The sequence below is a fragment of the Sinocyclocheilus anshuiensis genome, unplaced genomic scaffold (assembly GCF_001515605.1).
Source record: "Sinocyclocheilus anshuiensis isolate Anshui unplaced genomic scaffold, SAMN03320099.WGS_v1.1 scaffold63, whole genome shotgun sequence".
NCBI classification, from domain to species: Eukaryota; Metazoa; Chordata; class Actinopteri; order Cypriniformes; family Cyprinidae; genus Sinocyclocheilus; species Sinocyclocheilus anshuiensis.
In genome coordinates, this window is record NW_015552625.1 from 728,652 (window position 1) to 756,007 (window position 27,356).

General features: G+C 37.7%; 3 protein-coding genes across 6 annotated transcripts in view; 1 reads left to right on the top strand and 2 right to left on the bottom strand.

Annotated features, from left to right (window-relative positions):
* Positions 1-5,517, top strand: part of LOC107666415 (mini-chromosome maintenance complex-binding protein-like) — a 10,593-nt gene extending 5,076 nt beyond the window's left edge. For all 3 annotated transcript variants that reach the window (XM_016457687.1, XM_016457686.1, XM_016457685.1), the window contains exons 11-16: positions 412-529; positions 635-800; positions 1,860-1,993; positions 2,552-2,716; positions 4,742-4,830; positions 4,917-5,517. In XM_016457687.1, the coding sequence (XP_016313173.1) occupies positions 412-529; positions 635-800; positions 1,860-1,993; positions 2,552-2,716; positions 4,742-4,830; positions 4,917-5,043 (799 nt within the window). In that variant the 3' untranslated portion in view covers positions 5,044-5,517. The remainder of the gene's footprint in view (positions 1-411; positions 530-634; positions 801-1,859; positions 1,994-2,551; positions 2,717-4,741; positions 4,831-4,916) is intronic.
* A 1,936-nt stretch (positions 5,518-7,453) lies between these two features.
* Positions 7,454-23,142, bottom strand: inpp5f (inositol polyphosphate-5-phosphatase F). Of its 2 annotated transcripts, none has more exons than XM_016457682.1 (20): positions 22,610-23,142; positions 19,801-19,881; positions 18,519-18,655; positions 17,577-17,705; positions 17,191-17,358; positions 15,892-15,948; positions 15,078-15,276; positions 14,815-14,994; positions 14,440-14,507; positions 13,263-13,387; positions 13,072-13,149; positions 12,856-12,976; positions 12,504-12,632; positions 12,058-12,175; positions 11,767-11,965; positions 10,787-10,858; positions 10,615-10,688; positions 10,399-10,527; positions 10,127-10,214; positions 7,454-9,572 (listed from the first exon to the last, which is right to left on the bottom strand). In XM_016457682.1, the coding sequence occupies exons 1-20, from the start codon at positions 22,704-22,706 to the stop codon at positions 8,456-8,458; spliced, it is 3,366 nt and encodes a 1,121-aa protein (XP_016313168.1). In that variant the 5' UTR covers positions 22,707-23,142; the 3' UTR covers positions 7,454-8,455. The 2 variants fall into 2 exon arrangements, with proteins under 2 accessions (XP_016313168.1, XP_016313167.1); XM_016457681.1 differs by having other exon boundaries at positions 17,191-17,376.
* Positions 23,143-25,155: 2,013 nt separating this feature from the next.
* Positions 25,156-27,356, bottom strand: part of bag3 (BCL2 associated athanogene 3) — a 6,314-nt gene continuing 4,113 nt past the window's right edge. The window contains exons 3-4 of the mRNA XM_016457689.1: positions 26,360-26,653; positions 25,156-26,259 (exon numbers count right to left, since the gene is read on the bottom strand). Coding sequence (XP_016313175.1) covers positions 25,588-26,259; positions 26,360-26,653 — 966 coding nt within the window. The 3' untranslated portion in view covers positions 25,156-25,587. The remainder of the gene's footprint in view (positions 26,260-26,359; positions 26,654-27,356) is intronic.

Below are 27,356 nucleotides of genomic sequence, written 5' to 3' on the forward strand. Positions count from 1 at the left end.
GGAATCATATATATATATATATATATATATATATGTTTTTTTTTTGTTTGTTTGTTTTTTTTTCAAATAAAGCCAAGGTAACACTCATTTTACATACAGCACGCAATGAAAATGACATGAATATGACAGTGGGCAAACGCATAAAGCGCAGCATAATTTGAAATCACGAGTTTAAAGTTTGTCGATCGCGCGTCTCTCCAGTCAAGCAGAACTCTCCTCCTATCCACATTCAATTTGCATGGACCGACCATCACGCAGAGAACACGCGATCATGCAGGATACAAATGCACACTTCACAAGATCTCAACTAAATTCGACTAAGTCTGCAAACCGGCCAAACAGAAAAACTTATAGGCCGATATACCGACCACTACTACACATCATAAAGTTTGCACTGTGTTTTTAATGTAGATACAGCAGACGGGATGTTCTTCCTTTGGGCAAATTCACCTTGAATCTCAGTGGCTGTCCTCACAGCTCTCCATACACTGAGCATCTCTACAAAGTCATCCAACAGCTTGTGCCATCTGTAAGTCATCTAGATTGTGCTTTTCTAGATCTTAAAGTTATATTACTCTAATAGCAGTAGCTGCCATTACTACTACTTTGAAAATTGATTCCCCTTTCTTGCTAGTCATACTGGCTATGCATGTGCCTGCATAACATGAACAACCAGAGGATGGTGCCCTGGAAAGATTACACAGCTAACCGCCTGGTGAGTGGGACACTTCAGCTGGCCAACAACACATCATTGTTTCTGGATGAGACACAGCTGGAGCAGGGCCAGTTGGACGCCACAGGTGAGAGCACTGATTATAGCAGGTAAAAGAACTGTGCTGACTAGAAGTACAGTAGGAGTCCAAAAGTCTGACACCACTTTGGCTACATATACATGCAACCTAATAATCTATTTTTCATCATAACAATGGCTCAGTCGGTCTAAAAAGACTTAATCTAAACACCTCAATCAATCCATTTGAGCTCAGTCTGAATGAAATTTCAATTTTGAGGTTCTTGCTTCCATTAAAGCTCAAAATTATCTATGGATCCTTCTCGTCATGCTGGAGCACATGATCATCAGTTTTTAGACTTTACACAAACATGTGGAGTTCATGCAGCTTGAGTGCTGCTGTCAGTGGCAAAAGAAAGACATTCTGAAATTCATGTTAATTCTTCAGTTCAACTTTTCACTCAAATTGTTAAGTGTATTGCTGATGAAATAATTTGTAATGTAAAAAGACTCAATATTCATTTCAAGAAATGGTGATCTCTCACTTTTGGACCATATGAGCAGTAAGTCTAGTGTTTGACAGGAAGTGGCTGCTTGTGGTTTTGACATTTATGCATTTCTAAAAAAACATTTCTTTTATTTATACTGAGATGCACATTTACCTTGTTGGTGTTATGCCAAATTTACACTGCAGAGGTGGCACAGAATTGCTTCTGAAGTGGCATTTAGGTGTCTTTACACAGACTGTTTAATGCTGCTCAGAGGTGGCATGAATGCATTTACAGAGTTACAACTGTATATTTTGATACTTTGATATTATGATGAGGTGGGTCAGAGCAGGCATAATTTAGTCTGGAATTTTGAGCAGGCATAGGGCAGTCCTAACATGGCTTGCCTTTACAATTGAGAGTTACCATCAATAACCTTGTCATTCTCTGTTAATATCAGTACACTTATCTAATCTCTGGCAGAGACAGATGCATGCCTAAAGGAAGAGTAAACATCCTTTTCTGCAGCAGCAGGCATTTCCTTTCAGACTGTATTGCTCCGTGTTGTTCAGTCGTTGTATTTATCTTACAAGTTGTTCATAGAGACACAATTCTTTGTGGACTGTCTGTCCTGGGTGTAGGTGTGCGAAACATCACCGCGCTGGGGAACCTGATCTCCTGGCAGAAGGTTGATTATGACTTCAACTACCACCAGATGGAATTCCCTTGCAATATTAACGTGCTTATCGCATCTGAGGGACGATCGCTCCTCCCGGTAAGAACATCAGGCCTGAGTCTCTTCTGTGTTTTATTATTAAAATATTACCCACATGTATTTGGCCGAATTAGAGAGACTGGAATCTTAATTTCCAACAGGTGAAAATTACTTTGGTTGAATGCCTCTCCCATGGGAGTTGGTTCCATCGGGCAGTTGTAAAGACAGCCTAATATTTCCATTACAGTCCACAGGGTTGTCGTCAGCTCCCTGGCTGGGCTCTAATCGTGGCTTTGCCGTGATGCTAACAGCCTGTGGAATGTGCTGTGCTATTCCTGTACGTCAGCTCTCCAGTTGCCATGGTGGCAACTCTACCACAAGGACATTAGAGGGAGAGGCTAGGACAGGCCACTTATTTAATGGCACGAAGCTCAGATACAGTTTTTTACAAAGTTTAAAAAGGCACTGAAGGTTTATTAGGAGTAGTTTCGTAACTCCTTAATGGCTTCTGACATTTCTACAAATGAGAACTTGAAATACCAGAGCTCAGTCATTTTAAAAATGAGGCACATTATAAAATGCAAGTCCTTGCAGTGATTTTCTTCTTTGCTTTCTCAGTCTGACAGTCAGGTTCACCTGCGGCCCACCCTGAACCCACCTAACCTGGAGGAGTACCTGAGCGCCGTGCAGGTGGCGCAGGTTCCATCTCAGTTCAACAAGTATCGCATCTATCTGAGTGTGGCACGTGCACTGAACTACACTATTTCGGATGAGATCACAACGGTCAGGATTTTGTCAAGTCGCCTTTATTTCTATAGAGCTTTATAAAATACATATTGTTTCGAAGTAGCTTCACAGTATTAAACAAGATAATACCAATTTAAAGTTCTTCAATTGTGAAATTAATGCAATTTCAGCTGTAAAGCAGCCCTACAAAAGATTCAGCTCGTCAGTTCAGTGTTGATTCAGTTTAGTTCAATATTAGTGCAAAATTAATCAAATTATGAAACAAGATTAATTCAGTTATAAGCATCTCTACAGAAGGCAATGGTGTAAGTTCAGTGTTGATTCAGTTATGAAACGAACTCAATTCAGCTATAAAGCAGCTCTACTGCTCTCAATTTAGTTCCAATTTAGTCAGCGCAGTTACATTTATAATATTGCTGGATATTAAAGGGATAGTTCACCCAAAACTGAAAATTCTGTCATTAATTACTCACCCTCATGTCATTCCAAACCCATAAGACATTCGTTCATCTTCGGAACACAAATTTAGATATTTTTGATGAAATCCAAGAGCTTTCTGACCCTGCATAGACAGCAATGCAACTATGTTCAAGACCCAGTAAGGTAGTAAGGACATCGTTAAAATATCCATGTGACATCAGTGGTTCAACCGTAATTTTATGAAGCTAGAATACTTTGTGCGTGTAGAAAACAAAAATAATGACGCATGAATTGTGGTACTCTCTAGAGGTCTGCTACCTGACCCGAACCCGACGGGTCACGAAATACTTTCGGGTTTCGGGTCGGGTTCGGGTTAATGCTTAATGAATAGCTTCGGGTTCAGGTCGGGCTCGGGTTTATAGCTAAACTAAAACTATATGCAGGCTACGCTGCTTTCATAGACGCACGCACACACATTATTGCACACGACAACACAGCACTGTAACTTTTATTAGTAAAATAGCTTCGACAGGCTACTGACTCGCAACGTTATATTTCTCTGCAATGAGGGGGTAAAATCGCTGTTTTTGAAGTAACTAAGCCTCATTGCTTGTAGAGAGAGACGCGCAGACACAGGTTCACACGCAACTTTCATCTCTCTCTCTCTCTCTCTCTCTCTCTCTCTCTCTCTCTCTCTCTCGCTAATTCAAATAAATGATATAATTAGCCTAATTAATTCAAATAAATGCGATCTTACCGCACTGCATCTCTGTGTCTGATTTAAAGCAGACCGAATGCTAGTAAGGCTCGTAACTGACGAAAATGACCATAATTTGCACTATGGAAGAATTATCGTCTTGTCGTATACAACCACTCAAAAACTCGGCAGAATTTATGTGACCGCTGCACCTGATGTTCATAAACTTTCATAACTGGTAAGTGTTTTATCTTTTGCCTTGTGAACTGGCTGAGCCTTAATGATTCGGTTTCTTTACATGTATTTGTTTACTGACCGTTGCATGCAATTGTGAAATACAGCATTTTTTTTTAATTGGCTATTCGTTGTGGGAAAAAAAAAAAGATTTCGGGTCCGGAGTCTAAATTTAACTGTGCCGCTCGGGTCGGGTCAGACGATCTCAGGTACGGTCCGGGTTCGGGCTTCACTTTAAAGCCCGTGCAGACCTCTACTACTCTCATGAACGTGTGGCAAAGATTGACACGGAAGAGAAGAAATTGTTGAATAAAGTCGTTATTTTTGTTTTCTTTTGCACAAAAGTATTCTCGTAGCTTTATAAAATTAAGGTTGAATCACTGATGTCACATGGACTATTTTACTGATGTCCTTACTACTTTTCTGGGCCTTGAACGTGGTAGTTGCAATGCTGTCCGTGCAGGGTCAGAAAACTCTTGGTTCCGGATATGGTTTTATGGGCTTGGAACGACATGAGGGTGAGTAATTAATGGCATAATACATTTTTGGGCGAGCTATCCTATAAAGGAAACTATATAAGTTTCCTTTAAACTCCAAAGCCAAAGGCAACAGTGGCAAAGAACCAAAAATCCAAAACAAATTTATATGATTGTTTGGATGTTTATCGTGATGAAATTTCTTGCCTCATGCTTGGCACTCTTGATCTGTAGGCAGTAGAAGACGACTTTGTAGAGATGCGAAAAGATGACCCTCAGAGTATGTCTGCGGAAGACCTCCATAGGCTGCTGGTTGTTGCGAGGTGAGTTCTGAATTGCGCTTCCACAGCTAATCTAGTTATGTTAACCATAATAAGCCAATTAAATACTAATTTGGATTCTGTTTCAGGTTGCTCTCATTAAGTCACGGGCAGAACACACTCTCCAGAGATGGCTGGATGAAAGCCAAGCAGCTAGAGGCCTTGAGAATAAGTCGAACACAGCAGCAGAAAAGTGTGAGCGGAAACGAGCCTTAAAATATAATTACTGTTTACATATACTTCAACAGTTACCATACTTGTTTATATTTTGGATTAAAATGTAATGTTTTCATATGGCATATGACCTTGTACAGTTCAGTTTTTTTTACTTCATTTTAAACATGTGGGAAAACTTACTGGCACTGGTGAAGATTATTTTCAATGTTTGAATTGTTAAATTTTGGTTTTGATACTTGCATTGTGTATTAACATTTATATGCAGATGCAAATATGTTTCAAAATATAACTGCCTTACCGCAAATACTTACACTTATGGCACAAGGGTATTAGAAAAAATAAAGTTTTGAGAACTTTGTATATATAGTCGTTTTAAGTGTTGGATAGCACTTCACAGTAAGGTTTCATTTGTTAATTACTTCAGTTAACATGAACGAACAATGAAAAGTACTTCTAAAGCAGTTGATTTTAGTTAGTTATTTTAATGTATTAAATGTTAAAATTATGTTAATGTTATTTAATGGACCTAAGCTAACGTGAACTAACAATAAACTCTTGTATTTTTATTAACCAACTTTAACAAAGATTAATAAATACTGTAACAAATGCATTGCTTATTTTTAGTTAATTAATGCATTAACTAATGGGACCTTTTGTAATGTGTTACCAATTATGGGAATTATGTTATACCAATGGCAATTCTATACCAATTATGCAGTTGGCAATAGCAATATAATCTAACACTTAGGGACCTTGTTGTTCTGATGTATTGCAGTGAATTAAAATCATGCCGTTAAAAACAGCTTTACAAGAAGGTTTGTCAGCATGTTTAGAGTTAAAAATAGCAAAGGCCTGAAAGTGCCAGTGCTGACATGTTCATGTTGAATGTCACGGGCAATGCAGCACCAGACTACTCTTCTCTATTACAACCTGACTAAAGGAGTCAAAACTCTCAGACTGCATCTGAATGCAAAGAATGTAATACAGTGTAGCTCTGGGCAATTAAGAGCTCTTCACTAGGAGGAGCCACATACTGACACTGTAAGGAGAGGTTACAGTGAGATCTGTGAGTGGAGTGCTAGAAAAAAAAAACATTCCTCAAGTGATATCTGCAGTGTTTGGTGAAAAAAGACTCTCAAACTGTTTTTGTAATTAAAGCTGTAAATGAATCAAAATGACCTTTTTTTTGTTTTGTTTAAATATTTACTTAAAAATCCTCCCAGGCACATCCCATAACATTACATAAAATACAGCAGTTTACATGATTATTATTTTTATTATTATTATTAACATAGGAAAATACTGGGGAATAAGCTTGAGAACATGAAGCTTGACATTTGAATAAATACTCTGCAATAAAATGTTGGGTACAATGGATGAAAACAATCCACGAACATTTATGGAGGACAACGTTCTCTCAAATGGGAAGAAGCTGAACATGATTTACAAACAGGACTGTTAGACAAAATGTTATACGATGCATGTCAGTTCAGTTACAAACATTGAAAATAAAAAGTGGATTCAAAAGCACTTCGTGACAAATTGCAAGATGTTCAGGGAACAACCACAAAGGACAGCACAAGTCTTTATGCACAGAAAATTAAAAATTCATACATAACCAAAAACAATCTACCCCACCTCCAAAAACAAGAGGAATGTTTGTCAAGATCCTCAGCATAAACCTCTGCCAAAGAAGAGCATTTCAAGTTCAAAGCAAAGTACAGAGTGCAGTCCAGTGCATTCCATCTTAAATAGTAAAAACAGTATTCCGATTACCACCAAAACTACTGCGCATGTATTTATCACCGTTGCATAACAGCCACCGTATATTAAAACTAAGACGGTTCCAATCTCGGAAGCTTATCAAAACCACGTACCAGCTCCAGGAATGTCAAGAACATTGTGTAACCCACTGCCTTGCACAGCACTCTATGCTACAGTACATGTGAGAGAAAGACGAGTAAGAAATGACGTGTGAGAAACAAAGCTCATGGTGGGTTTGAAAAGCTAACTGTGGCCCAAAGAACCAATAAACCAGCTCTAAGAGCCAATATAATGTTCTCAATGATGTTCACGTGAGATCACAGTGTCTTATTCAGATCTTTTGATATTATTTAGTCCATAAGACATTTAACTATTTCAGCGTCTCTTGATACACAAAGATCAATTGCACAGGAGCTGCACTTAAACAACAATAATTAATGCATAATTAAACTAGGATCCACTGGATATCACCCAGTAAGGCTTGATTTTTTTTTTTTTTCCAAATCTAGAATATATGGGGTAAGGCTTCAAAAGATGATCTAATTCACTTCTCAATTTTGAACCAAATGACCTTCAAGCCAAAGCGAATCTAAAGACATGGCATAGATACTATAGACCGAAATGTAAACTGAATGAAAACAGATTTATAGGTAGACTTGTCAAAAACCTGTATTTAGCAATTTGATAAGTCTTGCTCTTGCCATTTAATGAGTGCAAAACGTTGATTATCATGGGTATCTTGCATCAGACCTGTGTCAAATACCAGTCAAAAGTCATTATATATGCATACGGAGGTCCAGCAACTACAAATAATTAATTTTAGGTTTTTACAGGTACTCAAAACCAGTCATATCTACATATATGAACGTCCAACAATGTACAAGCAGAGCATTTGACGATATCAGCAGACCACTGTTACATTATCCCATCACATACAACTGAAAAATAAGACATAGATGTAAAATTTTAAGACAAGCCTTGCTCGTTGTTTGAGTTGTCTGCTAATGCTATGAAACGAACGTTTTGTTTGACAGAATTTAGTTGCATGATTGGATCAACAGGGGCGTCTTGTTTCCATCAGCTATGATTATAAACTTAAGAGCATGTAAATATAATTCTCTGTCTATAAACATCTTAATTGGAGAGTTCTAAAGGAAACTGCTACAGTACTTACATACAATACTTTTTACAGTTGAATAATATAATTTGACCATAGATCCTACACAACTACTCTGGTCCTATTTTGGTATAGTTTTATGACAAACACCACATCAAAGATATCCATATAACTGTACGGTCTGGTTGTCTAACGTGAAATATTAAGCCGCCCACTGATAGATATTCCAATCGGGAAAGGTTTTAGTTACAGCTACGACAGCCAGTGAATTTCACTGCACAAATGGGGTCACATGACATATCTAGGTCTTGGGTCTCGACATGCAATAAAACTTGCCTGTCGTAATCTACTTAAGAGTTACTTCTTAACATGCAAACCAGCAATATAGAAATGTTTAGGATTCGACTTGGTTGAGTTAATCGTACTACTTACTACTCAACACTGGCTGTAAACTTTGGTTCAGTTAACTGGAGGGAAAACCAGGAGTGTGGCTTGACTTTTGTGAGCTTATGCTACCGTTACTGTACTGGAAGTCACGATCTAATGCTAAAAATACATCCACTAAGCACGCTATATCTGAATGATCCTGGTCTGGCACTGTGTAAACATTGCTCGCAATTCGTTCTCTTGGGTTTCGTTGACAGCATCTGGTTCTGGGCTTTTCTGTACTTTTGCTACAGCAAAGTTGATGCCTTGGGTAAGTCCAGCTTGGGTTAAACTAGCCACCTGCACCATGGAGCTCCTGATCTTCGCGAAGGGCGACACGACCCGGCTTCCACTGCTGTCTGCAGGGGAGGGTCCTGTGACACCTTCCAGGCTCTTTTGTGACCCGCATGATGTGGCGGAGCCTGCAGGCTGAACAGTCAGAAGATTTGCCCCATGGATGGAGGACTCTACCTCAAGCTGGGATGGGCGAGGAAGCTGCTGTTGGGAATGAGAAGACCCCAGCTTTGCGTCTGGAGCTGAGGGGGCTTGAGGCGCTTGCGGTTTGGGTGCTGGTGCCACTTCCTCGAACACCTCTATTGGTTTGATCTTGGCATCCTGGACGAATTGGTGGCAGTAAGCATCAATAGGTGTCCCGAAGTCAATCAGAATGGCTTCCTCTGCCACCGAGGCAGACCCAGGAGACTGGCCATCCGGGCCAACTGACAAGCTATCTGCTGTCTTGTCATCACAGCCTGTGACTCGGATGACAGAGGGCACCGCAAGCTCGACGCTGCCAATCGACTGCGAGCGACTGCTAAGTCGTGGTGCAGATGCTACAATTCCACAGCTAGGAAGCACATAGTCCACATTTTCCCGAGAGCCTGCGCAAGGCTGCTCATCAGAGTTGTATGAATCAGAATCAGAGGAAATCTCTGAATGTTCGTCATTAAGGTCTTTCAGGGCTGCTGAACCCATATTGCCATCATGAGTCTCTAAACTGCTGTCTGATTTCCAGAGGTTCATATGCAAATTTGGCTTGAGGAAGTTCACTTTTACCTCGGGCTTTGAGAAGGTCCCTAGTTTCCCCAAGGGCTTGAAGTTTCCAATGTTGACGTTAGTCTTTGTTTGCTTCACTTTCTGGTTTAGTGTTGAAAACTTGTTCAAAAGGAAACTTTTGCCTTGAGCCAAACCAGACCCAAGGACTTGGTCAACGGCTTTCCCTTGTATTCCCATTATATCCTCATGCGGTTTGCTGTGTCTCCTGAAACAAAGCAATTAAAGCAAGATTAATCAAGAACTAACAGTTCAGCACAATTTGGCTTTGTTCAAAAAGGCAGAAAAAAACAACAGATTTGACTGAAATTGGTTTAGTTTTTTGTAGTCTTAACATGAAAAAAAAACATTAAATCAGAGGTTCACAAGCCTGGTCCAAACCACCTTCATTAAAGAATTAGATTTTTGTTAATGTGTCTCAGGCTAATTGATCAGATCGAGTTTCATGTTTTTTCATTCATTAATTACTGTGAAGCAAGTTTAAACACCCAATACTAAAGTGTCACAGGAACCTACACAAGTTTGTGTCCAATGTGGAAATGCTAGCAAAAAATTGCAGAAATGATCATATCCAGCCACATATAATTTTTTTTATACAACAGTCTGAAAAAAAAAAAAGAAATTAAGATGAAAAAATCTAATTTAGAAAACAGATTTAAGACCAACATCCCCTGCAGTGTGAGTAAAGCCTTTGTGTCCTTAGTAAATCAGGTAAACACCATCTCCTAGAAGAAGCTCACAAAAGCTTTTTTTTCCTTTTACCTCTCTAGTTTCTTCTCAACAACCTGGACATCAAGCCCCATAGCTTGCTTTGTAATACGAAGCATTTCCGCAATGCACTGGAGTGTGTCTGAAATGCAAACAATCCAACAAGTGCAGAGGAATGGATAAATTATTTAACACAAACACAAAACCCTACATCAGCATACAGACAGCCAAGTTATATCTTTTACCAACTTAACCCATAATGTCAATCACTGAATTACACAATACAGAACTAGAGGCACAACAAATCCTGGTATCCCTGTACAAACCTTTTCCATCATCTTCTGGATTTCGTGTGACAGCCCTTAGCGTATGGAAGTAACCACTCATCTCCCCGTTCTTATAGTGCAGCCGCATGCAGCAGTATTTAGGCTTTCCGAAAAGAGTCGGTTCTGGACCTAAAAAGATCAACATTGGTGATATCACAGAACATTTTATTTATTAGGACAAAAATTACACCCACAAGTCTATCTACAAGCTCTTACCAATTTCGATCTTTTCAAGTCCTTCTAAACTTAGTCTCTGATACTGGTTGACTTTGTCCGCCTCCTCATCATAGCTAAATAGCAACAGCAAAGTGGAGCGGCATTACTAAACCAATGCCAAGAAAAAGGATTTCTTATTTTAAAAACAAACATTGGGAGATATTGCACTTACTAGGCCACATAATATGCACAGTTGGACAACAGCAGAAGAACATCAACATCTTTGTGAGTGGCATCTATAAGACTATAAGAGGAAAAAGGTCAACATCTTGAAAGAGAGGCCCATAAATAGTACCATTAAACCCTAGGCATACAGGAAAAAGAGCAACAATAGACAATGCCTTGCAAAATGCATGAAATTTTACTAGAATTCGACTCTGACCATAATACAGGTGCATCTCAATAAATTAGAATGTCGTGGAAAAGTTCATTTATTTCAGAATGCACCTGTATATCATGCTTATTTGAGTATATCTTGTGTGAAAATTACCTCAAATAAGCATTACATATGGACAGAGTTAACCTTGTGTAATTTACAAAGACTTAAGATGATTCCAACCCAATCAGTAACAGTTTTCAGGCATCTGTCACCATGACCTACCACCAAAAAATGCTCAAAAGAATGGAGGAAATATGGCTCCCTCACCCAAACAATTAATATACAACCAAACAAGAAAAAAAAAACAATATGTACAAGTACCTCTGAGCCACTGACAATAAACTGTAGGAGGAGGAGTAAACTAACAATATGCATTTTTTAATCAAGCTTTATAATAGATCTTTAATAGTACATCTCTAGCATTATTACCTTAGTTTTATTGTAATATTTTTTTAAATCTTATTGTAATTAATTTTATTCTTAAATTCTAATAAATATTTCCAAATAAAGGGAAAAAAGAAAAGAAGATTACACAATTAAGGGACTGTTAACACAGAATGCATTTTTGCATTCCACTGTGCTGACTTGCTTTAAAAAAAAGCAATTCAAGACCCTGTTCTTTTCATTCCCCACACCGATGTCTTGCATTTTTTTTTAACACAAAAACGCATTCTGTGTGAACAGCCCCTTAATTTTCTGAAACTGCATCATACAATTTACTTGAAATGAGAACTCTCTCCAAAGCACTGCATGATTATGTGGAGGGCTCTCACCTTGGATCACAGTCGATAAGTGCCCATCCACCGTGAAACTTCTCATCATCAGGCAGAAGCAGCTGCATGTATGTCTGCAGCAGGAGGCTGACCTGCTCCTGAGCTCCTCTTTGGCTCTCCCTCTCTTTCTCCTCCTGCTCTTTCTCTTTGCTGAAGATGGAGTACAGGTCTTCCGTTACTGGAAGGCCCATCATGAGGTCTGGCGGGACCAGAGATACAGTGCATGGCAGATGAGGCACCAGGCTGGGCTTTTAGCATTATATACCTAACATGGAGAATTTTTATACTGACCAATGACGGCCTGTCGGTAGGCATCTCTGAAGCGGTTCAGATAGTAACGATTAGCTGAGTTCACACCATCCTTCATCACCCCCGCTAACTTTCGCTCTCCTGTTCGTGTGAAATCCCCCTACACAACAGATCGCGCACATCAGAATAAGCTGACAAACTCTTTGGGTGGTCATCACTGTCTTGCATCAGTTATGTTATGAAACCAAAAGCTTTCTCAGTTTTCACTCCTTAAAAAGATGCCGAAGTCCCTCAAAACAAACAACAAAGCAATATGGCTAAAAAATGTGTTTATATATATAGAGATAGAGAAAGAATTATATAAAGAATTATATAAATATACATAATTGTAAGTAAAATGTATTTAAATTAATGTTTTAATGATAGGTAGGTAGGTAGATAGATAGATAGATAGCATAAAATCAATGGCAGGCATTTAGTCTATTTACCTTAAGGGCAGCTGTGCCAGCATACTGACGGCTAATGGTGTCTCCATTGTTGGCCCACATCACCTGATAGATCCTGTAACACTTGAGGGGCAATGGCTGCTCGGGTGGCATTACACCAAGTTTTTTCAGCTGGAACCAAACAGATCAAAAGACTCTTTGAAATGTACCAGCATACTGAGAGCAGCTGAGTGAGGCAAAGACACTACACTGTTCTGTGGGTGCAATATGGCAGCATTCCTAGAAGCCACAGTTTTATTTACACCTTAAGGCATTTAGCACATGATCTTATCCAAAAACAACTTTCAGTTTTATGTGTGAATTTATCTGAATCTTAAAAGGTGAATTTAAATACCTGCTGTTCCATGACCACGCGGGCGATAGCTGCCTGTACCACATTAGTCCTGTCCAAGCAATCCATGCAGTTAACCCGGAAGATGCCTTCCTGTTGACAGATGACTCCTGCTTGGTCCACCCTATTTGCAAATCAAAGTAGATGGATATTACATAGGACATGATATTAACTAACTTGCAAGCAGAATTAGTACTTAAGAGCAAATGAAAGACTCACCAGGCCCATCTCATGTCTGTGATAATGTCAGAGATGGCATCAGTGAGTGTCTGCACATTCTCAAACTTCATCCCTCGACTGGGAAGTGACAAAGGAGAAAATCTGTTGTTGAGATTTGACCATAACATGTTCTTTTGTAAAAATCAGAAGAATGGGCTGATCTATAGATCATCACACTTTGAGTTTCTTACCAGTGCTCATGGAAGTCGAACGAAACATATGTTAGGTTGGGATTATTGTACAGCAGCACTTGTTTGAGGTAAGCATCACCAATTATCTTCTCACGTCCATTTTGGTCCACTAAATTAATAATCACCTGATGGGGGAAAAAAACAGTGCTGAATTACTAAAAACTCTGTAATACTGAGGAAATTATATTTAATGCTTATGTTATGGCTGTTATAGTTAATGGCTTGACAAATGCAATTAATTATGTTTAATTCAACTTATTTGCTTAGACCATAAACATTCATTTTGACATTCTGACATAATTCCGTTCTGTATCTGACTGGAACATTGCAATTTATTACAGAATTATTGCTTACGCCACCATTCAAAAGTTTATGGTCAAACATTTTTTGAAAAAATCTATTTTTATTCAGCAAGGACACATTCAATTGGTCAAAATTGACAGTAAAGACATTTATAATGCTACAAAAGGAATCCATTTCAAAAACATTTCCACATAAATATTAAGCAGTACTGTTTTACAGTTTTTTTTTTCTTTAGCACCATATCAACATATTAGAATGATTTCCGAAGGATCATGTGACACAAAAGACTGTTTTGTTTGTTTGTTAGTTTGTAAAAAATCATAATAAGTGTTGGGTGATCATTTTTAAGGGATAACATTGCTTGAAGACAAGACTTTGAATCTGTAATTAAAAATACATTTCTCTCTTTATGTAGTCTTTATGTAGTCCAAAGTCAAAATTATAGCATTTGCTTCTGCTGTTAAAACTGGGCTATATTTGGGGGAAGACTGGAGTTATAGATGCTGAAATCTCAGCTTTAAAATGCAATGCAATAAATTACATTTTGAGATATATTCAAATAGAAAAGTTGTAATAATGTTTTACAATATTACTGTTATTACTGTATTTTTTATCAAATAAATGCAGCCTTGGTGAGCATAAAAAGACCTCAATTTAGTGTCATTATATATTATACATTATAATTTCATTAATTTCAATAAGTCAGTAATTATACATGTGTAGTCTAAAGGAACGGAATGCATTAACTATAGAGAAAAGTGTGCGATTAATCATGTTTAAACATTTTAATTGATTAACAGCTCTACTTTTTATACTACTTTAAAAGATATTAGGATTTCACTCACTGAAATTGTTATATTTAAACACATCTTACCAGTTTTTTGTAAATCTGAACTTGCTGTTCAAAGTGAGAAGCAAAATAAGGCATAGTTTCCCTCTCGCCTGCAACAAAGCACATCTGTGAGATAACATCATGTAGGAAACAGCACTGCAGGAGGATCACAGTAAAGCTCTGAATTATCACCACTGAGCCACAACATTTCCTCTGAGCACTATGTTCAATCAAGAAACCATGAAAGCATGCCAATTCCACACCTGACGCTATTCACAGGACAAAACATTTCCAAACAATGACTACACTGATGCATCGCAGTGATAGCTAGTCTATAAACAGAAGTGCTAGAGTGTGCTGTGACTTAGATCTCATTTATGACTTGAGGAGAGAATCGATTACACAGATACACCCCACCTTTCTCTATCCGAGGCCTGGGGTTGTAGCGATACCCAGCTTGGCTCCAAAACACAGGAACAGAACCTCGCGTTTGTACAAAGGACAGCGTGTGACTGTGCACATGGATTAGCTGCTCCGTCTCCACATAGTTGGCCACGTGTCCGTCAGTATCCACCCCCCTCCGCTTGTAGCGCATTCCTTCAGTGGAAATCATGATGATATTATTACATTGATGGCACGGTGAGTAAATATGAATTACTTGATTGTATTCATTAGTGTACCTGCACGGTGACGGCTTCGTCTGGAGATGAGGGCCACAGTGAAGCGTGGGTGAATATCATCCACACAGGAGGGCTCCTGCAGAGGTGTCTCTGGGCTGCTCCTCTCTTCATCAGAGCTCTCGTTATAGTTCACCACCAGCTCCTCCACCTGCACGAAGCCTTGGATGATAGGAATCACCAAAAAGTCCACTTGAGGCACCTGCAAAACAGGACATCTTGTATTATTATCACCATTCAGGGCTGTTATGGAAGCGTGTTTAGGCCAGAGAATGTAAAAAAAAAAAAAAAAAGTGTAATTATGATTCTGAGGAAAAAGGGTAACACTTTATTTTAAGGTGTCCTTGTTACACGTTACATGTACTTACTATTATAATAACAATAAATTATGTAGAATTGCATGCAAGTAACCCTAAGCCAAACCCTAATCATATAGTAAGTACATGTAGTTAATTAATATTACTTGGTACTTAAATATGTAATTACACTGTAACAAGGACACCTTAAAAAGTGTAACCGAAAAAAGTTAGAATTATGATTGCAATTACTTTTTTGTTTTTCATTCCACGGCAGAAAAGAAAACGGTCGCGATATCTAAACTCGTGACCTGCAATTATGAGTTTATATTTGCAATTTTGAGGGAAAAAAAGCCAGAATTGTGAAGTATTCACTTCCATTCGCAAGGAAATAGTTAGAATTGTGATATAAAAAGACACAATTACATTTTTAAGTTGGCAAAAACAAGATTTCATAGGTTTGCATATTCAAATATTTACAAATAAAAATTCAGGAAAATTTGAGAAAAACTGTTTTGCACCTGCAAGTCAATGAGGTCTTTGATCATGTGCTTGTTCCAGAAGAATCTATCATCCACCTAAAAGGAAAAAAATATTATGTGGATCAGTATTCTGTGTGTTTGTCAGATGGTATGTGTAAATGTTTGTTTTATGGTCTTTTTATTAGAACATACAGAGAAACGGGAAGTGGGATTGGAAAATTATAACATTTTTAATACTGGTGAACCAGTGTTATTTTAGTATTATGTACAGATTATTATAGTATTTTTTAATATTTAAAATGTGCTTTTATTTTTATATTTTCAGTTTTCATTTCAATTTAAGGTTAAGTTTTGTTACATGCTTTTGTCATTTTTATTAATTTGTTTTAAAATATTTATATTTTATTTCGGTTTTAGTCATTTCAGTATATCAGTGTAATTTTTCATCTAATATTTATTTGTATAGTTTATTTCAGCTTTATTTCTATTAACAAAACTATTTTAATAGTTTTAGTTTTAATTAACAATAACAACATTGTGGTGACTCACTCCCTACCCCTTCTTTCATTCTGTCTTTGTTCATTGTTTTAATGTAGCTGCATCTTCAGAAATAACAGATACTAATTTATTAGTACTTGACTATTTATCCAGGAAGTGTCTAGTGTTGCTTTCGTCAACGAAAATTATGACTAAATATCGTCGTCAACGAACCTTTATCACGTGACGAAAACGAGACGAGACGCAACAAAAATGCTGGTCATGTGACGATGACTATAATTAAATGTATAATGCAATATTGTTGACGAATAAAAACGAGACTAAATGTGGTTTACAAAATAAAAACTATGCTAAAATGTCTCTTCATTTTCGTTGACCAAAACGAGACGAAACGAAATGTTATAACGTTATTTCGTAAAACTAAAATTAAAACAGGCCGCCAAAAACAACACTAGAAGTGTCTAAAGACAATGATCTATTCTTTAAAAAATGAGAAATGAAGCTTGGCTATAAATGTATTTTTGCATCCTGTATGTGTGGGACGAGTGTAAAAGAGTGAGCCACATCGTCACTCAAATAAACCCAATGGTTTATTGCTCTCTAAGGTATTTACATAACTGTCACCAATTTAAATAATAACAGACATTTTAAATCTATTATTATTCTTAAGTCATTCTTTAGTCAGTCATTCTTAATCTGTTGCTTACTGAAAAATGGAAGTTAATAAACATCTAATAACTCAATTTAAATTGCAACCTTAAACCACAACCTTAAAAACTCCCACTGCATACATGTAGGCCTAGCTTTTAATATATGTAACACAATAACACAGCTTCTCACCTTTTTCCACAAGGGCTGATCTGACTTGCCTAACTCTCCCTGTCGCTGGACTGTATTGGTGAGGTCATAGGTCAGACTATAGTAAAATGAATCCGAGTCCATGAATATCTTATAGAGCTCATCAAGCAGCCGCCTCTCCAGACGTTCCTTCTCTTTATTCTCTTTGACCTGAAAGGCAGGGGAACACTGGATGGGAGTGAACAAACAAAATGAGGTTAAAGAGACAATACTAAGTTAAAAAGATGTCAATTTATGGAGGAATCAGGAGGTTCTGTTTTTACATCAATCATACTAACATGTCAAAGTACTAACGGATTAAGTAAAACGGGTAGTTAGTCTCAAAATGATTGGTATTGATATCAATGATTTCAAAACAACCCATCAACCTTTTTCTTGATGGGAACAGCAACATTAGATTTGATCTGACTCAGGGTCTTCAACAGGAACTTGGACTCATCAGGTGACTGGGTGATTTTCTCTGGTTTATTGATTCCAAAATGATGCTTTTTGCAGAGCTGAAAGTGAATGAGAGCAAAAGAATAGTTGACCATTTTGTTAATGCTAACTATCTGCTGTCATTACTAACAAAGCTAAATAGTTAAATTTGTACCTAGGTGACAAATCTATAACCATCTCTGTTTCCCTGCTCAAAGTCCATCTGAAAAAAGCTGCTACATTAATTCCTGTCATTAAAACCGAAAGGGTGCCAAGATGTGCACTAAGACTAGCCTAATGCTGATGCCAGAGCAAATTCATGTGCCCATAAAACAGAAAGAACAGCTAAAATCAAACTACACAGACAGGCTGCTATCCCAAAGTAATAGAGGGCAATTATTCTGTGATAAACTACTGAAGAAGAGATAGCGCGCCAGGAGAATGAATTACAGTGACCTCTGACTGTTTCACTTACATGGTTAAACATCTCCTCTCAATCCCAGAGGCTCTGCTGAGAGACTGACTTCTTAGAAACATCATGCTTCCTCTGGAACCCCTTAGAAACACACACCACTACTCTTGCACTAATTGTACGTCAACCATTTACTACACAAGAGGGCTGAAATACCTAAAGTCTTGGCCTAAGTGTCAACTGGGCGCACTAACAAGTTGGGAATTTGGGAAGAAGTTCAGTATCAGGATCCAATAAATTAATATCTACCAACTAGGATAAAGACAAGAAATAACTGTTGAAATGTTAGAGGAACACATCTTTATGATGAAATGTAATGGTTAATGTACCTAAATTCATTATTATAAGTTTTGTCTTCTATACCAGGTTTAATCAAATCCAGCATGGAGAACATTTGAACAAAACTGTCAGCATTAATCACCTCTAATTCCAGATCCTGTGGTTCATCCTCTGAGAGTGGAATGACTACAATCTTAGTGATCTTGTAGACTTTATGGTCTCCTGGCAACTGGCCCACCAGTGCTTTCTGGCGAATCAGAATCAGGCCCAGAGGAAGATCTGCCCAAAGGGGTGGGGGGGGTCATGAGTACAGAGTTCCACACCTCATTTTCCTGCTCTATTCAGCATGATTCATTCCTATGGCAAACATTCTCATAACAATGACTTCAAAGACATTTGCATTGAGGCGTGATGTAGTCATACTTTCACTGACACGTTAATGTAAATCAATAGATAAAAGCACACCATGCAGGAGGTAACCCTAAGATGTTTGGGTGGAAAATTCAATGAGAACAGCCTGGGCTCTTTGTAGGAACGGTGCAAGGAAATATCAGGTTTGTCCATTGGATTAGGTTACAACATAAAGCATGTACAATATGTAGCAAACTCATGTGGCTCATTTATCTGTGCAGTTTGCTCTGAAAAACTGCAACCAAGCATGAAAGGTCAACCAATTATTTTATCCATCAATAACAGTAAAAAATGCACCATGCATATTGACATTAGCAAGGGTTTCTCTGAAAAAGGAAGAGAGACCGACATTATAATAACATTATTCATATAAAGTGAACCTGTTAACAACGGACAGAGGTTGACTTCTCATATCAGCCTCTGAATGGTGAAATTAAAGTATGATGCATGCCATCATTTCACTTCTGTGGAAAAAATCCCTCAAGACCTTCCTTTTTAATGTAGTGAAACGCATTTGTTTAGTTAACTGGTCTGTATGGAAATGGTTGTGTTTGAGGATCATTTATGAATCCACAATATTTTTTGAATGAGGTACGCTGTAAATGCCATGGCATGTAAACATGGCAATCATTCAACACCACCGTATTTAACCTGCTAAAGCTACATCATAACAGCTGGGCAACAAATCACTGAAAGACATTTAGCAATAATAAAACAATAAGAAACCAAATTAAGCTGACATTTCTGATGCTGGAGCTGCCTTTCATTATGTTAATCATTATGAGTCTCTGGTACCCAGTTACTTCCTGCTACAAAGTGAATTACAATAAAAACAAATGGAAGCAATCGTATCTTTTATTAAATCAATTAAATATGAATGGTATTTTAGCAGTAACAACATTAGATGTCTGTTTTAGTCCAAGAGTCACCAAATTTATTGCAAACATTACAGTGTAATATGGTATTCTCATCCTTTATACAGTAAATACGCTAGGTCTGATGATTAGACTTACCGGCATGAAGCTGTATTTTTCCAATAATACCTTCTACAAGGCCCAGACAGACAGGATTCCATGCTAGCAGCAGGTCGGTTGCTGAAAGGAGAATAAAAATGCTGAAAAATGAAAACTTTATTGCATATTTATTATTTTAACACACAAATTTGTATTTGTTATTTCAGTACTGCATCTGGGACAGAAGAACTATCAGAGCTTCATTTGACTTTCCAAGGTTATGTGGCTGCTCACAATTAATCGCAAAAAAATTTCCAAAGCATATCTGAACCAGGTTCCTTACAATGCTGACTGCTGACTTGAGTCACCAACTTGCTGAGTAGCTCCTCTTAAAAGCTGATTGATTGGCATCACCTGCAATGTTAGGAGTGATGCGCACGGTCTGAAATGTCACGTGCAAAGACAGCATTTTTTGTGGAGCGTCTGAGAGTATGGTAGCTTTAATGGCTCCTACGATCATCTGACAGAAATTCAGTTTGGAAGCAGATTCTCTCTGTATTTTTACCGCTGTCCTGCACTCAACCATCAGATGTTCACAGCCTGATGATGGATGGATGGGAGCTGGATGAGCTGCATCATGAAGTTGCCAAAAACCCTCCATAATGACCATGAGTTTGGTACTGGGGATCATTCCAGTCTGAGGGAAGATCTACTAACTAGGCCATGAAAAGCTGGTACATCCATGGAGTTGAATTGTGTCTTGGTACAAGGAAATGACTTAATGTGAGCTAACACCAAATACTAAGAATTTCTGTAATTACAATTTGTAAATACATCAATGTGATCTTACATGTGTCTCTAATAGAAGTTCGAAGTGGATACCCTTTAATTTGACATTAGGAAGTGTGATTTTGGATTATAGATAGATTTATGTCTTGCAAACACACAGCTGTTCACTTCACAAGCCATTAATTGATGGAGTGGAGTCGTTTGGATTACTTGCAGATTATTGTGATGTTATATCAGCTGTCCAGACTCTCATTCTGACATCACCCTTTCCCTGCGGAGGATCCGTTGGCGAGCAAGTGATGCTACAAAATTTTCATTTTTGTTTGAACTATTCTTTAATCTGACACACTAAACAAACACGGACTGAATAATAAGCACATAAGTAAGTACTATAGTGGTATAACCTCACCCAGCCACGCTGGCAACTGTGGCATCATGATGCATATTATTAGGAATTCATTCAAAAGAACCGAGACTGTATGCATCATGCATACAGTGGAAACCCTTATCCAGTTAAATAATGGAACAGCAATGCAACCTAAACCCGATCAGCCTGGCTGCACGCACGTGGGTAAAAACAGCTAGAACTCATCCAAATCTTCACAGGCTGCAGTTTCCAAGACACTCGGAGAGATGGACTGCCTGCCTATCTAGATCTAGACTTGACAAGAAATAAAAGTGGTGTGGATAGGTAAATATTTTAAAGGTTAGATAACAAAAGTGTAACAAAGGTTGCTGTGTGAGTGTAAAACACCAGTCATGGTTGAGCATGCAAATCTTTTGGTTTAAAAAAAACTAAATGAATATATACAAGACACATTTAAATAATTTCTGGTAAAATGCACACATGCATTCAATACACAGGAGAAATGTCAAAATTGTGTTGGTGCCTAGTAAATTAATGCTTTAAAGCCTGGGCAGAAAATTTTCATTTGACTATCTACTGTGCCTGTGTTTTCTCTCCAGACGAACAGTCACATGTCTGACCCTTACTTTAACCATCACCATTTAACTGTGTAACTATATAGGCCTAATTCCCCTGTGCGACATCTAACAGCAATAGCACTGGCCAGCATATTTATAAATACATCAACGATGGACATTTAAATATTTATTTACTACTGACATTTAATTTCTGTTTAATTAAGGTCATTTGGCTGTCATTTGTAAGCCCTATAAACTAATTAAATAATATTATTATTCACAGATTGTAGCCTTCACCATTGGGAAAGCGTAATGGCAAACTGGGCCCAAAGGTTATCACAATATCAAACAGATATAAATTTTGCTGCAAAAATAAACAAAATATATATTATAAAACGTACTATATAAATATGTGCATTTTTATGGTATTGTTTCACTCAAAATTGAAAATCTGTCATCGTTTACTCACCCTCATGTTGTATGACTTTTTTTCTCGGAACAAGAAAGGAGATGTTGGGCAGAATTTTAGAGAATAAAAGGCTTTCACTATTCACTTTCATTATGTGGAAAAAAAGATGAAATGGAAGTAGTCATAACGGAGTCTGACAGTGCCTAGCATTCAAACATCTCCTGAGGAAAGTCAGTCATACAGATTTGGAAAAACATGGTGAGTAAATAATTACAGAATTCTCATTTTTATGAGAAATATCCATTTAAGATTCTCATGCTGACATCTAAACGCCCTTGACCAAAACATACAAACCCTCAAACCCCAAAAGATGTCGTAAGAAAAGGGGATTTAGGCAAGACATCCGACCAAAACCTCATCTGATTTTTGCACTGACACGCATGTCATGCAAGCGCCGCTGCTTTGAAAGTAGGGCAATGAAAACACAACAACTGGGCATCTTTCAGACAAATATGAAACTGACATTTTCATCTCTTGAATGTCTATACAACTTCACAATGATTCTGAAGAACCAACTTCTCCTGAAAGGAGCATAAATCCCTCATTTTATCTCTGTTTTGGAACAGCGTATCGTGTCAGTCATCTATTATGCACGAGAAATGGCAACAATGTAGACAGCGAAAACGGAAACATTGAAACACGTGTACATTGTATAAGAAAGTGATGGAGTTACAATGTAAGCATTACCCGGTCTCACGGCCATAGATCCATCCTTCCTGCTGCACCACAGCGCGTTATCTCCGCTCTGGAGAATATAATGATCTTTAGCTTGAAACAGCTCCATGTTCACCAAAACATACGAGCTTCCCGACACCACACCGCTGGATTTGTTCCCGATCCGAGAAACGAGGAAATGAAGCAGCTCGCTTTTCGTCCACTGGCTATCCCAAAAGACGCCAGCTAACCTGCTAGCTGTGTACTTGTGTAAACGTTTATAATAATCTGATAAAGCATCGTGTCTCTATGTCAGCTACTGGCCGATCATCGAAAATGAATCGACGGTGCATTTAATGTGAGTTTAATAAGGGCGATACTGTGGTTCGGAAATGTGCCGGTCCGTCTAATATTTTCCACTGAGGGGAGCAGCAGTGACTGAAACAATTTCCTCCAGTTATACACACACGTGACTTCCTCCGTCACGCCGAACTGTGACTGAGATGCCCCACCTGCAGTACTTGTTTTGATGTAGTTTTATGTTAGATCGTTACTTTGCAATTCTATTTTGGAGACACTTATATAAGTGATGACCTGTTTCAATAATATAATACTGATGCCATGTTTGAATGGTTGTAAAAGTTGCCATTATTCTAGATAAATTAGTTATGTGGGTCTAAATAAGTTAAAATAATTAATCAGTATGTCGAGCAGTGTGCGAAATTAATTGTGTTCTTTAGTATCATTATTGTGCAACAAATGATTGAATTAATGAAAGTTCCAACTTAAACTGTAGCTAAATATTGAGGGCTTTGGAGCACAGACTTGAGTCTGGTGTCCTTTTAAAGACCACACTTGGCAGATTATTGCTTAAGTGAAAAAAAGTATAAAAAATGAAACTGTAGTGTTAAATAAAAGTGAGTTATAAAAGTTTAAGTTTACTGTTATGAAAAATGCACAAAAATACTATTTTCAAATTTTATATGAAAATATAAACTTTGAAAATCAAAGCCAATACATCTAAACAAGTTGTGTTCCAAATTTGAGGTTGATATCACACAAAAAGAGCATTCGTAAAGTTTTTTTTTTTTTCATTATTTTTTTTGTGTTCACATAGCAAGTGCCAAAACCTTTGCCAAGTTTCGTGCCATTTCAGTGAAGTAAAAAAAAATACAGGCCCTAACTAATTTTTGAAAACACTGTTTTTGGTGATTTGGTGTCTGATTCGAATGAAATTGTACAATCTCATCTGTACGTTTTTCCTACTTTTATACCACTCATTGGCGCGGCTGGCGCCATACATGTCTGACCCTAAAAAAAATACTTTTTTAGTGAACATTTTAATGTGCCACCCCAGGATTTTTAGTGTACCTCTCTGGCTACCCCTTTAAAAATTTCCTGGAGGCGCCACTTGCCCCATTGATGGTAAGGTTTGAGATGGGATGGACCAACTTTTTTGTTTTGACTTTCTTTTTTTATTAATATATTAATAGTAATATAATATAGATTATATTAATTTATATTCTTTGAAACAATCCTAAAATGACTGGAGAGACGCAGTAGTCAGTGGTCAGTGAAGCATCGTTCACTGTCTGACTGGTAAAGATGTGTCTGGCAGTAGGCGTCTTTCCACAACGTCTTTGTACATTACAGACTTTGAAGCCTATCCTAAAAGGAATTAAATGCTATCTAGATGTAATATTATCCCCAATTGTTTACATAATGCCGTGGTCTCATTTTAGTTTTTTAAGAAACTTTTCTTCTGCAAATATGCTCAATAGGACTCAATTTTTTACTCTCATTATTCTTTTCTTGACTTTTCTAAGATGAATAGCTCACCTTTTTACTCACTGATTCAGGCTGACCTACATAGCTATACCTCTTTCTTATAACTGGAATTTGTAATTTGTTTGTAAATATTGTTGTTTATTATAATTCTTAGAAACAGATGATATTACATTATTTTTATTTTTTTATGCTGACAAAGTCTTAATACTGTAAACACTGTAGAATAATATCTTATAAGACATTGGATGGTCCAAGCAGTAGTTATCTTGTTTGTTTCTTCATAAAGTTTGTACATTTTCGAAGAAAAAAAAAGTATGCAACTTCATGTAAGCAAAGTGCTTTATTATATTGTATTTGCAGTCATGCTTATGTCACCATATCATGTTGACATTTTAACAAACTGCAAATAACCAAGCTGTGAACACTGAACATTGCATACTATTTCACAAAACAGACTTAGAAACTGGTTTTGTTTGCAGTATTAGTACGATATCAGAGTCAGAGTCAGTAACAGGTCATTAAGATAAAAAAGTCTCAACAGTCAACAGTCATGTGAGACATAGCACTTTGTTTTAAACTGAACACTCTGAGCTGACACATTATACAAAGTCATTTTTGGTACACTAATTTCTAGTCACTTAGAGCAAGTGTTTAAGTTGCCTTCCTCAAGGGCACAACGTTAATAAAATGGGATGATTTTGGTACCTTTCGAGTTCATAGATCACCATAACTTTGGACTGACCCTGGCTGCTTTAACAAACCAGCACCTTAATCATAAGTAAAATGAATGCCTTTATATTTTCTGTAGCCCACACGAAATTTTTTTAAATATGACATCCCACTACTTCATTAACAACTTCTTAAGGAATATTCAAAAACATTTTATCATTCATTCATTCAACATGGTACAAAAGATACTTTTTGAATGTTAAAATACTTTCTTCTGGTAAAAGGCCTCGTTTTCATGTGTTTTTGAATATAACTTGTCACCACTATGTCTTTTGCTACAAGACACTGGCATGGTGAGATTCGACAACAGCAGCATCACAGAACAGCACACATGATTGCACTCAGTAAACAAATCACGTTAGATCATTTCCAACAGAAAACTTCAATTATTCATGCATGCAACTAATAATAATTGCGCAAGTAAAAACAAGAATGGGGATTTGATTAGTGTTCTTCTCAAATTTGTGCCTTCTTTGTGCAATTATGAAATCTCCTTAACCTTCTGTGTTTGCCTGGTCAATCATACTCAGCTCTCCTTTCGCCTCAGGGTAAGTGTCACCAGCCAGCCTTTCCGTCGGCTCTCCAAACATCTCCAGTTCATCTAGAATGGTTTGAACTCTGCGGACGCCATCCCTCCGAGCCTGACGCACATCTGGGCGACCTTCAGGGTCTACCGAGTCCAGAGCCAGAAGTTCTTTGGTCAACATCTCTTCCAGCATCATGTATCTTTTATCATTCTTCTTCCCATCGAAACTTTTCACATCTTGTGCCAGTTTCTCCACACGTTCCAATATCTGCTGCACTTTGGTCAGTCCTGGGTGGCTCAGATCTTGTTCTGGAGTCTCCTCAGGCTGGACTTGTGGGGGTAGGACCTCTTGAGGTGTTTGAGGGGCAGCGGTTTCCTGGGGTTCTGGTGCTGGAGGAAACCGTATGGTAATATTGGATGTCTCGGATACCTGCGGTGACTGTGGTATGGGTTGTTGTGCTTTTGGCTGAGGTGCTTGTGTAGGTTGTTGTTGTTGCGGTTGTACTGGCTGATGATGTATTTGCTGAGGAATATCACTAACTCTTTGAATGGGAATCTCAAATGCAGGCGCTCTGACAATTTCTTCAACTGGTTGTTCAGCTTTAGGTGATATTGCTGCATGTCCAATGTGTTGCTGGACCTGGCAATGGTAACATATTCTCTTTAGTTGATGAACATTAATGGCTTGAGCTTAAGTAAATCAGTACCTATTAATAAATACTAATAAATAACACACATACCTGGGATCTCTCTCCCAGGATCTGAGACATGACTGGTGACTGGGCCAGTAAGGGGACCGAGATGGGACTGGCAGCTCGATTCTGTTGAATCTGAATGGGCACTTGTTCACGGTAGATTGGCATTTTTTCTCGCATGGGATGAGAACTTTGGCTAGGCTGGGATTGTGAGGCGCCCCCTACACCCTCGTGGATCACCGGAATGGGGATGTAGCCCGCCCGGAGACCTGTATTGCTAGGTCGGGGCTGTTGATGAAGGCCACTCATTTGTTGGTGTGTGCCCTGTGGTTGATGAACCTAATGCACATAAAAATACAGTTTGATTTTGGAAATAGCCAGAAATTTATACACTAGCATTCAAAGGTTTGGGATAAATAAGATTTAAAAAAAATCAATAAATAAATACTTTTATTCAGCGAGCAAGCAATAAATTGATCAAATGACAGTAAAGATATAAAAAAAATCTATTTCAAGTATTACTACTATTGTTGGCTCTTTGACGAGTTGCTTTGCTCCACTTTTGTAAGTCACTTTAGATAAAAAAAATATTGCACAATATTTCTGCTTTTACTGCATTTTTGATCAAATAAAAAAAATAAGAAATAATAAACATAAAATAAATATATATATACACACACACACACACACACACACACACACACATACATACATACAAGTATATGTATATTTTATTAACATAAATTAACAAGATACAAAATAAAACACTATCTAATCAACTTATTTTGAAAATTCAAAATGTGGGCAAAGGTCGACAAACCAATGTGAAGTGCCACAGTAAATACAGACAGAACATATTCAGCAATAATGTGTTTATATCACAACTTTTAGCAGCCATCATTTTTCAGCAACCTATTAAAGGATTAGTTCACCCCAAAATGAAAATTCTGTCATTAATTACTCACTCTCATGTCGTTCAAAACCCATAAGACCTTCGTTCATCTTTGGAACACAATTTAAGATATTTTTGATGGAATCTGAG